We start from the raw sequence: 14,028 nt of genomic DNA on the forward strand, positions 1-14,028 counted from the left end.
CACACAGTCGGAATATCCGACAAAAGGGTCCGATAGGAAAGATTCAGACGGAATCTCCGACCGTGTGTACAAGGGCTTAGACAGTTTGCCGTTTGCTTTATATTCAAAGCCATCTATTGAATCTGTATGGAAAAAGGAGATGGTTGTGTTTCATCATAAGTCTTGTGACCTCTCAAAACCCATGTACTGCTTACCTCTATGAAAACGATACAGGATGTTCTAGAATTACCAGATAAGGAAGGGGGAACTATAAATATATAAGAAATTATACATTTAGAATATAGTATAATAAAGTATAACAATAATAATGTATAATACATGTTTATGTGCAATAAATTATAATATAGAATACATTTGAAATGATGAAAAGTAATGCCTTGGAACTGATCCATGTACTTCAGCTTTCATAGGTGTGCCTTTAGATAAATATGTTTCTTGAAAAATTGCAGTTGGTGATCTGCTGAGAATCATTGACCACTGTGCTTGCCCTAATCCAAAGGTTTCCATAAATATCAGGAATCAAATATGATCCTGTCCAACATTCCAGGAACAGATGATGGTCTGTAACCTAGCGTCTCTACAATTGGGTGGCATATTATTAATGCCTAATCCTAAACTACAAGTGAATTTCAATTTTGTCTTTGTGCATCAAAATGAGAATAAAGACCACTGCATTTTTAACTATGGGATCCCCACTAATATTTTATTGTTACTTTCCCCTAAAACAGGCAGAATACACTATTAAAGTTGTATTAAACCCAAAAGCTAATATTTATTATATTACAGCTTATCAATTCTTCGATGTGATGTCTGTATCTGTTTCCTTTTTAGGCTTACTTTACTTTATTTTCATCTGGTGATCCAGTCTGTAAATCTACTATTTTTCAATAGATACAGGAATGAGACAGACCATTTAAAGCAGTAGTAAACCCTGCTTGGTCATTTTTACCTATAGGTAAACCTATTATAAGGCTTATCTGTAGGTAAAATGAATATTCACCCTGGATGCAGCCAATTACGTCACTGGCGCATGCCAGGCACCAGCCAATCACATAGCCGGAGAACTTGAACCCGGAAGCAAGACTGGGGGCAGATTTCACCCCTCTCAGCAGTGACAGTACAGTGCTGGAGGGCTTCGTTCCAAGGTGAGTATTTGCATACTAGCATATTATGCCATTGCCTTGCATATGGGTTTTTTTCTACAACAGCCGTGGTTAACAATTTAACGCTGGAAGGGGTGCTTTTATTTATTCATGGAAAACCTTTGTTGTGGTTGATTTGCGTTATCGCGACATACTTCCGTCCCAACGTTTGTTTCCGGAAATCGAACCCTAAACGTGGCAGCGGGCTACCATTGCCTATGGGCAGATTTCCTGGATAACTTACCTGCTATTCACACCAGGTGCTAGGTTTTTAGGCACCCTTGCATGGGAGTTGACTACTATGTTTTTATATTTGGAATACATTTTTAAACGTTATTGCACAATGAGGTTTATTTGTCATCTATCCACATGGGAACATTTGTCCCAGGCAACACCAGTCTAAAGAAGATCCACAGGGGCTGCCCCACATGTGTGTTTGACCATACTAGCGATAGTTGGTCCATTCTGAGGGATAGTTTACATTATAAAGTATTATCTGGAGTTCAGCTTCAACTTGGTACTGTATTTAAATCCACTACGGCCAATGATTGGTAAGCTGCAATATATTACATTTTTAGTTTTGAGTTTAATACCGCTTTAAGTCATAGTAAGTCAGTAACATGAATGTAAAATGTATTTTTTTGTAGCTCTATAAACAAAGCAATATTTTTCAGATTCAGTCCCCCCCAGCGTAGGTCGCTTTATAGAGTGTTCATGTACTCAAAAATAAACCCATTTCTGCCAATTTAATATCTTTTCTAGTATAACAGCTTGACACCAGAGGCTTGTCCTAAAGCACCTATAATGCTGTTACCAGGGCACAATGCCGTAATGCGTTGAATTATTCAGGAATTCAGCAAGACTCATATGTGTCCCTGTAGGGAAGGTCTTGAGGGTTAGAGTTCAGCTAAAAAACCTTCATCTGGTTATTGGTTGCCAGGTGCAGTTTTGACCCTACAATATTGATATCAGTGGAAATCATAGTCAAACAATAAATGCTGAGCATTTTTCCTGTTTGGTGCAAGTTGATTAAATGTTCCGGAAATGCTTTATTGTGCACAATAACTACGCCATGGGAATATAAAATAATAGAATTTTGGTGATGTACGTAGGTTACAGGAATGTAGGTTATGTAGGGTATTAGGAATACAAATAACATTTTTTATTTAGTTTATATCAACTTTTTTGAATTATATTTGCAGATACAAAATAGTAAATGCACTGTATATTATATTTTTAAAGCCAAAAAACTATAATATATAAACATAAGCAATAATCTAGTGCCCTAATGAGCTTTTGTCATGTGATATTCAAGGGAGAAGGTATTGTGCAATGCTTTATAAACTCAGTTGTCAATACTTTATTACCAAATGTAATAGTTATAAAGGTAAAGCCTCTTTCAGATGGGAAGTACAAAAGTGTACATCGTGGAGGGCCATGTTCACCCTCATAGGGATTCACAGGTGTTCCTTGCATCTTCGTGCAGCAAGTTCCATTGAAGTCAATTGGTATGCTGCAGCTGCATGGACACAGACTCTGCTTCCAAACAGACATCTGTGAGTTAGTAGATGCTTGAGAATGTAATCACCCAAAAGATTTGTATATCTGTTTAGGGCATTGTTGGTGACACCTTCTTGGATTAGGCAAGAATTGAGAATGTTGGAGTGGGTACCCGTCAGAAAAAGGTACCCCCCCCCCAAAAAAATGCTGCAAATTATGGAAGGAACAGGATAAGCAAAACTTTGGTTTTGTGTGTGGGTCTGCTTTAATGAAAAGCTTGCATTTATAAGAAATCAATACAGTCAGTCCTTGAGTTACAAACATCTGACTTTCATACCTACTATCACGTACCTGGTAGGAATAGCCTGGTTTATGCAGAGAAAGGCCTCTCTTACACCTCTGACTCTGAGTCCCTGGTGGAGTAGACAGGTGGCACAGGAGTACAGAGTCGCACAAGTGCAGATAGCTGTGCTAGTTGCTGGGCTGCTGGTTGAGTAGTATGCCAGGTGGCAGTAGATGTCCCAAGGGCAGGAACAGGCTGGTACTTGGACGTAGTCAGGGGAAGAGCAGGTCTCAGTAGCAGATAGACAGATGCTTGTAGCTAGGTAGCTCCAAATTGACTGGAACATAAACAAAGTCAAACAAGCCAGGTCATACACAGTGCGATCAGATCAAGTACAGATGCAAAGACAGGAGACTGGTCAAAGAACAAGCTGGGGTCGGTGCAGGTGGAGAGCAGGAATTGTCAGGAGAAAGCCAGGTCAGTAACTCAGGAGCAGATGCAGATAACAGGTAACAGAACAATAACAGGAATGCTGTAGAGACAGCACTAATCCTGGGTGCTGATCCAGCTTAAAGAGCCCATTTGGCGCCCTTATTTGTCATGGGATGGCATTCTGGAGCACCTGCGCAGATGCGCTCGCCCGTTAGCATGCGCTAACGTGCCTCTTCTTAGAGAAGCTGGAGAAATAGAGAGAAACCATGAATCAGACTGAGACAGAAGTACAGTTAAATCACACTTGTTTAATAATAATAAAAAAAGATAAACAGAGTAGCCAGAGTTCAGGAACTGGAACAGATAGTCAGGCAAGCCAAAACGTCAGGGAGCCAGAGATGAGCTTAGTAGAACAGCAAGCAGGATCTGGAGCCAGAAGGAATGTCAGCCAAGCAAGTCTTTAACAGGAACACAGGAGAGTGTCTCTAGAGATGTGACCAATCGAAGCCAGAGATAATCTGGACTAGGTGGCTTAAGTAGGCAGTACTGACGAGCAGGATATCATCAAAAGGTGAGTCACTGTAGAGAGATAGGAACTGGCAATTAGCCGACACCTGAGCGGCCACCTCAGCGAAGGAAGGGCTGAGCTCAGCCCTGACAGTCTCCTGACAGAGCCTTCCTGACACTTACAAACCAAGGGAGACAACAGGAAGTGAGAGGAAATCATCTACCCCTAGAATGGGAAATTCACTCCTGTAAGAGTTAAAATGGGAAAAAAGTGTATCCACTGATGCTTTATCACCAATCCTTGTTTTCACAACAACCCAAAATTTTTTAAATCCAATTGTCACACGGACAGAAAGTGAGGTCAACTCTTCTGAACAGGGATACAAACAGCAAACAAATGTTACAGGGGTGTTAAATCTTCCCTATGCTATCCAAAAATGAAACAATTATTGGAGTTAAAAAATGTACCTGTTCCAACTTACATACAAATTCAACTTAGAGTGGAGTTCCGACTAAAACAAAACAATTAGAAGTCAGCAGCTACAAATAATGACTTTTAATAGCCAGACACTTACCTGTCCCAGGTTCCAGCGATGCGGAGGAACGAAGCTCCGCTCGTCTCCCCCTCCTCTCTGCGGCACCAGCATTGTCACTGTGGATACCCAGCTGTGGCTTCAAAGCCGGGCACGCGCTGCGCATGTGCGCGCCACGCTGCACGCTGTGACTGGCTGGGCAAACAGATGATTGCAGAGAGGGAGGGGGGAGAGGTGAACTTACTTCCGGCGCCACAGTGCCCTGGGAACAAGTGGGAGCTGGAAACCTCAAAAAAAAAATGACGTGCCAAATGTGGCATGTCAGGGGGACACCTTCCCTTAAAGTTGAAGTTCTATTTTTGGGTGGAACTTCGCTTTAAGAACAAACCTATAGAACCTACCTTGTTTGTAACCCTGGGACTGCCTGTACTTGTAGATAAAATAAAAAATAGTATATAATTGAATATATTCATATACCAATGTGTCTAGCACCACACTATGCCCTCCTATATGCACAGTTCTCTCTGTTCTTTTCTCACCTATCTGCCTTTGCATTCCGGATTGCTTGACTGCACAGTGTAAAGGGAATCTGCCTATTACATATATAAAACAATGTCTCCAGTAGGGCACTTTGGTTTTCTCCATCACCATTGCAGATTGCAATAATCCTATAATATTTCTAGTGCCAGTCACCTTTTAAAAATGGTGCTATTATTCATGTTTGTCTAGGACACCTTGTTCTAAATGATTTTTTGCATGTTGTAGTTAGACCTGTTTACTAGAGACCAGATACAAATAAACTGGTCTATATGTGACACTGATACAAGTTATAACACAAACAGAATAAAATATGACACTACGTGGATATTAAATAACTTCAAATAACACTCAGCACAAAATCACATTTCTTTGCAAGTTGTCAGGACTGTTTGCTCCTACCAGTATGCAAATCTAACCTTTCAGATATTTTATCCAATAAACCCAGAGGCCATGGCTGCATGAAAAATGTTTACTAAAAGGCTTGCTTTTGTATAATCTATTGATTTAATATCTTTTTGACACACATAGAATGCCAGTATTACCCAAAAGGCTGTTAATGAAAATCTCTGCTTGTTTGTTTCATATATAATTTAGTGCAAAAAAAACTACAATGGTTAAAATGTAACACTTGTTAAAGAGCTCCAGGCCAAAGTGGAAAAAACTCTTTCTCTGTTTTTAACAGAGCAGACAATGGGAAGACCTACACAAGCTATTGTAGGCCTCGTTCACCATGGTGCAGAGACGTCAGTTTTTCCCCATGTGTTCTGCAAGGGCACAACAAAATTAATGGTTCTCTATGTGTCCTGTTCACACCACAACGTGCAGATTTTTTTCTGCGCAGGAATTTGTAACATGTATGCAGTTTTTTGCACAGGAAATAAAACTGACATGACATCAACGTTGGTGTGAATAGGGCTCATAACTGATGTGCATGAAAACTGATGTGCATGAAAACTGATGTGAAACTGAATTCTCTGCAAGAGATAACTACGCAGTTATCCCTTCAGTTCCCATCAGTTTGGCACGTATGGTGTGAACTACCCCTAAAGGGTAAGACCCTCTCTACTTTGACCTTACTGGAATAAAAAATGAGAACAACATCCTGAGGTCCAGTGTGTTGCTCAGAAAACAGTTGATTTCCCCTGCTCCAATTCAGAAGAATATAAGGCCACCTCACTTTGCTGCCCTCTAAGGACTGGGGATGCCCGGATACACACAGCACTAAAAAACAAAACAAAAAGAGGCATTATATACCTTTATATACCATTTATTAATAAAAAAAAACAAATATTATACTCACAAATACATATATTATCAAGTCCATCAATACAGGCATACCCCACTTTTAAGCACACAATGGGGTTTATTTACTAAAGCTGGAAAGTGCAAAATCAGGCTCACTTCTGCATATACTGTAAACCAATGAGCTTCTAACCTCAGCTTGTTCTATTAAGTTTTGGTAATAAAAAACATGGAAGCTCATTGGTTTCTATGCAGAAGTGAGCCTGATTTTGCTCTTTCCAGCTTTAGTAAATAAACCGCATTGTGTACTCAAAAGCGGAGTATGCTTGTATATTCCAAAATCAAAGACACCAGATATTCTGTACTTGCTCTTCAACATGGGAAGAAGCCATCCAGGTCTACAATGGCTGATGCTTTTCAAGGGGAATGCCCTCTTCATCAGAGCCAGGAAATCTATTATCTGTAGCCTGACTTATATATCTTTCTAAGATAATCTCCAAATGACTGGGCAACCAAGGACGTCACCAGTCCCGCTGATAATAGCAAACCACGGTTGCTGAAGGTGCTCACAGGGCTGGAGGAGATGTATAGGCAGTCCACCTCCATGCTCACATCACTTCTGCCCTATACTCACGGGGTCCCAGAACTTCTCCTCCAGCCCTGGGAGCACCTCCAGCGGCTCCAGTGGGACCGGGACACCTATGCAAATTTTGCATTTGGCCAGATATGTACTTAAAGTGATTGTAAGGGCTAAAAAAAAATAAACATGTTATATTTACCTCCTCTGCGCAGTGGTTTTTCATTTGAGTGCCCGCTCAGCCAGCATCTTTGTACAAGGGGCACCCAAGCTGAGTCAGAGCTCTGTCTATCCATTCAGATACGGAGCCTCGACCTGACCCCACCCCCTCTCTCCTCTGATTGGCTGACTGACTTTAATTGACAGCCGCTGGAGCTAATGGCACCGCTGCTCTATCTCAGCCAATCAGGAGGAGTTTCCTGGATGGCTGAAGTGATTGTGGGCAGCGCTGGAGAGAGATGGGGCTTGGGTAGGTAAATAGGGGGGTGCTGGGGGCCTGCTACACACAGAAGTTTTTTTTATCTTAATGCATAGAATGTATTAAGATAAAAAAACCTTCTGTCTTTACAACTCCTTTAATGTGAGTTATAACATCTTTAATAAACTGCCCACTACATGACGCATTTTCTTTTCTATATGTACACACACACACAGGAGCAGTGGGGGAAATCACATGAGATTCAGACAGGAATCGCCCCTTATTGTTCAAATCACGTGCAAATCTTTGTGTAAATTTTGTATTGACGCGAATCGCACATTGAGTACTTGCGAGTACTTGCCCGAAAGTATCAATACTCGTACATACCGATAAAAAGACGCTATTGGTGCAATCCTAGTATTCAGGCATAGGTGAGGTCAACATACAGGGGTCTGATTAGGTAAGCCTAGACAAACCCAAGAAAACTTACAGCACACCTGCCAATATTCACTGGCCATGTTCCTGGTAGTTTAACAAGCAAGTCTAAATCCACTAAGAATTGCACTTGTTAAATTGTAAAGCCTAATTCCCAACAGACTACTAATTACACAGTTCAAAAACATACATATGAACTATTTACCTGTCAAAAGAGTTGTAATTCTGTTCTGCCAGTCTTGTGACTACCAAGATGGCTGCCTCCACACACAGTTCAGTGCAACGGCTATGTCCTGGCCTAGGCCGACAAGGCCCAGGCCTAGGGCAGCACTTTGCAGGGGGGGCAGCACAGAAAGAGTCCCTGCCAACTTGTGCTACACTGTTAGTCTTATGGGGCGGACTGGGCTGGGAGGCAAATTAATCTAGAGCCCCCATTAAGCGGCTGCACTGCTTCTGGTATGCGGACGGGCTTCTGATTTTGACTGTACTATCATCATGGACCACAAACTTTCCTCACTGTGCTATGTTTTCTGCTGCACCATTGGCATTATTATAACTTCTTAGTCCTCTCCATAAAATTATTAGAAATGTGTGCCTAAAGTAGAACTATTTTTTTTTTAAATTTTGGATAGAATAAGGGAGGGTTATGGCCCCTATCAATTCATTTTTTTATCATCCCTATCCCATTGCAGAGATTTCCCTTCACTTCCTGCCCCATAGCCAAACAGGAAGTGAGAGGAAATCTATGCAAATTAAGGGAATCCATTCCCCCCCCCCCGCTAGGGACTCAGAACTAGTGTCCCCACTCAAAAATTTCTGGACGGGTCTTAATCAACAATGGGTGTGGCCTTGACAGGAAGGGGTGGGTCATATTTAAATTGGGGGAGCACAAGTTTAGTCAGGCCTAGGGCAGCACAAAAGCTAAATATACTACTGGTTCAGAGCAAGGCATATGATGGGTAAAAGATAAGACGAGAGATCTGGCAATACTGGTGATTAGTCCTTTGGCTTTGTTTTACTTTTCTGGACACGACTTCTATAGTTTAGTTCATTTTTAACATGTTTGAGTTAACTGAGGTTTTTGGATTGGATAAACAAGAAATCAGTTCTTCTCAATCCCTTAATACATAAGGGAGAGACCAAACTATGATGGTTACTCTGATAGACTTGCAGGCTTAAATGCCTTTTAGCATTTGTCTTCCTCTTGCCAATGACCCAAGTAACATTTTGACCCGTTCTGCCTGGAGTCCACTTCATTGCTCAGACAGAGACCTGTGACAGTCCCAGCCACATCCAGCTGTCACTACATTTATGATCAAGCATGTCATCCATATCATTTTATTCCAACTCTGATATAATGCTGTTTAATTTGTATGCCCCCAAAAGCCTGCAAGCAGTAACAAATCAGCGAGTCTCCACAGCAGCCATTTGGCAGCCTCAAGTGCTTCTGGCAGTCAGTAAACAGCTATTGATGAATTGTTCCTCTCTCATCACTCTATAAAACATTTAGATAAAACAATGTTAAAATAATAAAGACCTGGAGGAAAAATGTATGTGCTTCGTCTAAACTTTATTTATTTATTACCTCCCCTGCTGACCCTTTCCAACTTGTTCCTTTTTGTCTGGATTCTGTATGGACATTGTTAGTTTTTCACTTGATTTAAACTGATTTTTTTTTTAGGAGATAAAAGTAAAACTAGTAATTAGGTATTCATTTGGGAATGGAGGATCTGTCTGGATGGAGACTGAACTGCTGCTGCTACTGACTTGTTTTTGAGGGTGCCTGCTCCACGACAGTCATTGTCATTCTTGCTTTTATCTGCTGGACTGGATTGAAGCCGATTTACAAAAAGGAATTGAGAATCTTCACAGAACAAACTGTGTTCAGATGAAATGCGTAAACAGGCATTTGTGGTTTATACAATTGGATAATTAACCACCTCCAGATGCTTTCACCCCCTTCAATTCCAGGTCAATTTTCAGCTTTCAGTGCTTTCACATTTTGAATGCCAATAGTTCTGACTCAACTACAAGGCAATAAACTTTATCTCCAGCTTCATATAGTGCTTACACGACCTGGTGTTCTATTTATCCCTTGCATCAATTCAGACAGCTTAACTCAATGAAAAAACTCACTATATGGAAAGATAGACGATGAATCCCTTGGAATGTTTGGATATCCATAGGTAGAAAAACAGTGTTGTAAGATGTTACAGCATGGTGGTACACGAGCAAATGAATCAGAGACAGGAAGAGGAGGGGAATAGGAACAGAACTTAAAGAGGAAGTAAACCCTGATGGGTTTACTTCCTCTTTGTTTCCCTGCAAAGGTAAAGCATAATGGGCTACTATGCATCGCATAGTAGCCCATTATGTTTCACTTACCTGACACAGGAGCTAGCGATGTCACCGCTGTCCCCTCTTCCACGGAGCCTCCATCTTCTTTCCGGGTATCATGGCTCCTGCTCTGTGATTGGCCAGAGCCGCGATGATGTCACTCCTGCGCATGCGCACGGGAGCTGCCATTAACGGCATACCGCCGTTAGTAGCGGCATGCTCAGTGTGCCTGCAAAACGCTGCTAAACGTGGCAAAACTGTTTTAACCGTGGGTTACTATCTGTCAAGTTAAATCATTCAAGAGAGGTTGTAAAAACGTCCAATGTACATGAAGCCTTACATGTACAGGAATTTTAATTGCATCCCAGTCTTAGTACATAGAGTTCAATATTGAGTTGGTCCACCCTTTGCAGCTATAACAGTTTCAACTCTTCTGGGAAGACTGTCGACAAGGTTTCGGAGTGTGTCTATAGGAATTATTCTTCCAGAAGAACATTTATGAGGTCAGGCACTGATGTTGGACGAGAAGGCTTGACTCGCAGTCTCCGCTCTAATCCATCTCAAAGATTTTCGGATTGAGGTCAGAACTCTGTGCAGGCCAGTCCAGTCCCTCCAACCCAAACTCGGTCATCCATATCCTCATGGATCTTGCTTTGTGCATTGGTGCGCAGTCATGTTGGAACAGGGAGGGGGCATCCCCAAACTGATCCCACAAAGTTGCATGAAATTGTCCAAAATGTCTTGGTATGCTAAAGCCTTAAGAGTTCCTTTCACTGGAACTAAGGGGCCAAGGGCAAGCCCTTGACTGGCCTACACAGTCCTGACCTCAACCCAATAGAACATCTTTGGAATGATTTTAAGGCGGAGACTGCGAGCCAGGCCTTCTCATCCAACATCAGTGCCTGACCTCACAAATGTGCTTCTGAAAGAATGGTCAAACATTCCCATAGACACACTCCTAAACCTTGTGGACAGCCTTCTTAGAATAGGTGAAGCTGTTATAGCTATAAAGTTGGTGCAAATAAAACATTTACAGAAAAAAGATGTTTCAAAGAGATAACGACAATATACAGCCACCATGAAATAACGTAGAATTGGAGAAGAAGAATACTTGCATTTAATGTCTGAGGGTTGATCGGAGCTCGATCAATGAGCTGGGTAATCGGTTCTGAAACTTGGCAGATGTTCCTGCTTGGATGGTAAAAAGAGAACCGACCATTGTCTTGGCAGCGCCTCTTTTCTGTCAGATCAAAGGGGTGTTGACAGCGACCAGTAACCAATGGTCTGGTCATCTTGTTTAGGGGCTGGTTGCTGGGAGGTGTCTACCCTCATGACCATGTCCCACACATATTCATATCTTTGCATCTCTACTGTTTACAGATATTTACAGATTTACAGATATCCATATTATTATTATTTATTATTATTATTATTATTATTATACAAATATCCATATTATTGTTCAGCGTGAGATCTCCTTCAAAACGGATATACACATGCCATGTCCCCAATGTCTAGTTTACCTAGGAGGAATAAGGGGTACCAGTGGTTTCCCATATGACCTGACATAGGAGTGTCTGGACTTGAAATGTTACAAATTATCTGAGGAAACTAAATATGTCCATATTATGGCTGTGCTATTATTACTTTGGAAGTTATGAAACATGCTGAAATTTCATATGTGCACTTTATGTATGTATTTACGACCGGTATCTGCTGGTTCTCTGAATTGAGAGGGTGACAGTTTTACGATAGGCCTGGACATCCTGGCCCACATGAGATGTTTTTACAGATCTAGCCTGGTTGAGAAAGCTGGTCTTTGTTGAGAAAGCAGATCCTTTGAAGGATAAACCTATGAATTCCTGAACATCAGGGAGGAGGGAAGGAGTTCAGATTTTTACTGTAATGTTAAATTGTTAGCCAAGCTGTCATGGCTGCCCTAAGGTTCTCAAACAACATGGCCACTAGCTACAGCTTTTCATGTACGTGATACTGTTACACTGTAAATCTATAGTGTTTTCTTATCTCTCTCCAAAGCCATAAGTCCTGTGTCTTTCTGCTGCTCCATTCTTCTGTTATCAGCATGATAACTTCTGACAAGTTTTCTGACAACCAAGATAAAACCAGCTTGAAATTTGTGTCGGGTCAGTGCTATAAATAGATTAGCAGAGATTTCTTATATAATCAATGGCAATGTAAATATTAGTGTCTGAGCGATGTATCCTACAAACCAAAAGAAGGTGACTCCAAGGTGTTATAGAAAAAATATATTGAAAGGAAAATATATATCTCTTTATCACATTGGAAATTGTTATCATGTACTGGTATGATTATGGAATGTTTAATTATTATTTTTTTAAATACAATTCAAACTATTTGTACTCTATATATCATTATTATTTTTGAATGACCTGCCTCCTTAAGGCTACTTTCTCACTGAGTTGCTTTTCGGGCATTTTAGCGCTAAAAACAGTGCATGTAAAGTGCCTGAAAGCGCCTCTTATGCCTCCCCAGTGTGAAAGCCCAAGTGCTTTCACACTGGGGCGGTGCACTTGCAGGATGAGAAAAAAAGTCCTGCAAGCAGCATCTCTGGGCAGTGTGGGAGCGGTGTATACACTGCTCCCAAAATGCCCTGCTTATTAAAATCAATGGGCAGTGCTGCCGAAATTGCCTGCATAGCGCTTTGGCGCTTTCGGGGCACTTTTAACCACTTGTTAACTCCTTCTTTGGGGTTAAAAGCGCCTGCATAGCATCGGGGGTGGTCTTCAGTGTGAAAGTGGCATTAGACCCCTTTCACACTGGGGCGATGAGGGCATTAGCAGTAAAGCGCCACTAGTTTTAGCATGCGCTTTACCGCTGTTATAGCAGTGCGTTTTGCCAAAGAAACGGTTAATAGCGCCCGTTTTGCGGCACTGCCAAAGCACTTTATAGGTGCTTCAGCAGCACTGCCCATTCATGTGAATGGGCAGGGGACATGGAGGAGGGGTGTATGCATCGACTTTTTTTTGCTGTCCTGCAAGAGCACTGCCCCAGTGTGACAGCACTCAGGCTTCCACACTGGGGTGGCTTGAGATGCGCCTTTCAGGCGCTTTACATGTGCTATTTTTAGCGCTAAGCCCCCTGAAAATTGCCCAGTGTGAAAGGGTCTTAAAGACTCTTGATCATTGCACTTTTGTTTGTTTCTACTTCAGAGATAGTCTGGAACAATGTAACTGATAAGAAGTCATCAGTTTACACAATTCTAGCAGCTATTTTTTGCACATATTAAACAGTTAAAATAAAATGCTTTCAATAGTAAGTTGTACAGCCCAAAAAGGAGCAATTAAGAAAAGTTAATTATTAGAGTTTTTATACCCTGTAATTTTTTTTTTATTTTTTTTTTATGTATTATATATATTTTTTTTTTTTTTTAACGGGTCTGGCACTCACTTTTATGTATTCTTGTGTTTTAGGACTTTGCAGATTCCATATACAAGCTGGTAATGCAGAAATTCCAGGAGCTAACTGACAATTTCTCAGTATGTGCACGCCACAAAGCTCTAGCAGCCATCATAATGACCAGAGGTAAAAACATTTTTTTTTTTTTTTTGTATATAAGAGCTATTTGTTGTACTGTGATTTCTTGAGGTCAAAAATCAGAATGGATCATGTTATTCCTTGCAGTTTACGAGTTCTTTCAATTTGAAGAAGCATTCATTATCACAGCTCCAAGGCAATTCCTCTAATAGAATAAAAACCCAAAGTAGGAAATAGCTGTGCTCACATAGCCGGGTGAAACCTTGTCCCTCCCACATTGTATTTTTGTAAAAAAGAAAAAAAGGGTGCGTGATGGACGGCAGAGCAGAATGGCGTGGAGAACTATTGTGTTCAGAGCAGAAAGGTATTTGCTGCACAAATGCAGTCTGCCACTATAAACAGACGTTAGGAAATTGTCCGAGAAAACCCAATAAGCCAAGGAACTTGAGATAAAAAAAGCGATTGGAGCTGCCACTGTTGACTTTTTCAAGAGAACAAGTCAGGAATAGTTATAAGAAAAAAATAAATCGGAATCTCCACGCCCAATCTGTTATAATAATGCAGCC

General features: G+C 41.1%; 1 protein-coding gene across 2 annotated transcripts in view; it reads left to right on the forward strand.

Annotated features, from left to right (window-relative positions):
* The window catches only part of ADARB2 (adenosine deaminase RNA specific B2 (inactive)), an 805,999-nt gene that overhangs the window by 638,547 nt on the left and 153,424 nt on the right, over nt 1-14,028 (forward strand). For both annotated transcript variants that reach the window (XM_077491116.1, XM_077491117.1), the window contains exon 5: nt 13,399-13,510. In XM_077491116.1, the coding sequence (XP_077347242.1) occupies nt 13,399-13,510 (112 nt within the window). The remainder of the gene's footprint in view (nt 1-13,398; nt 13,511-14,028) is intronic.

The sequence above is a fragment of the Lithobates pipiens genome, unplaced genomic scaffold, assembly GCF_037356315.1.
Source record: "Lithobates pipiens isolate NorthernLeopardFrog02 unplaced genomic scaffold, aLitPip1_a1.2 Scaffold_19, whole genome shotgun sequence".
In the NCBI taxonomy this organism is placed as follows: Eukaryota; Metazoa; Chordata; class Amphibia; order Anura; family Ranidae; genus Lithobates; species Lithobates pipiens.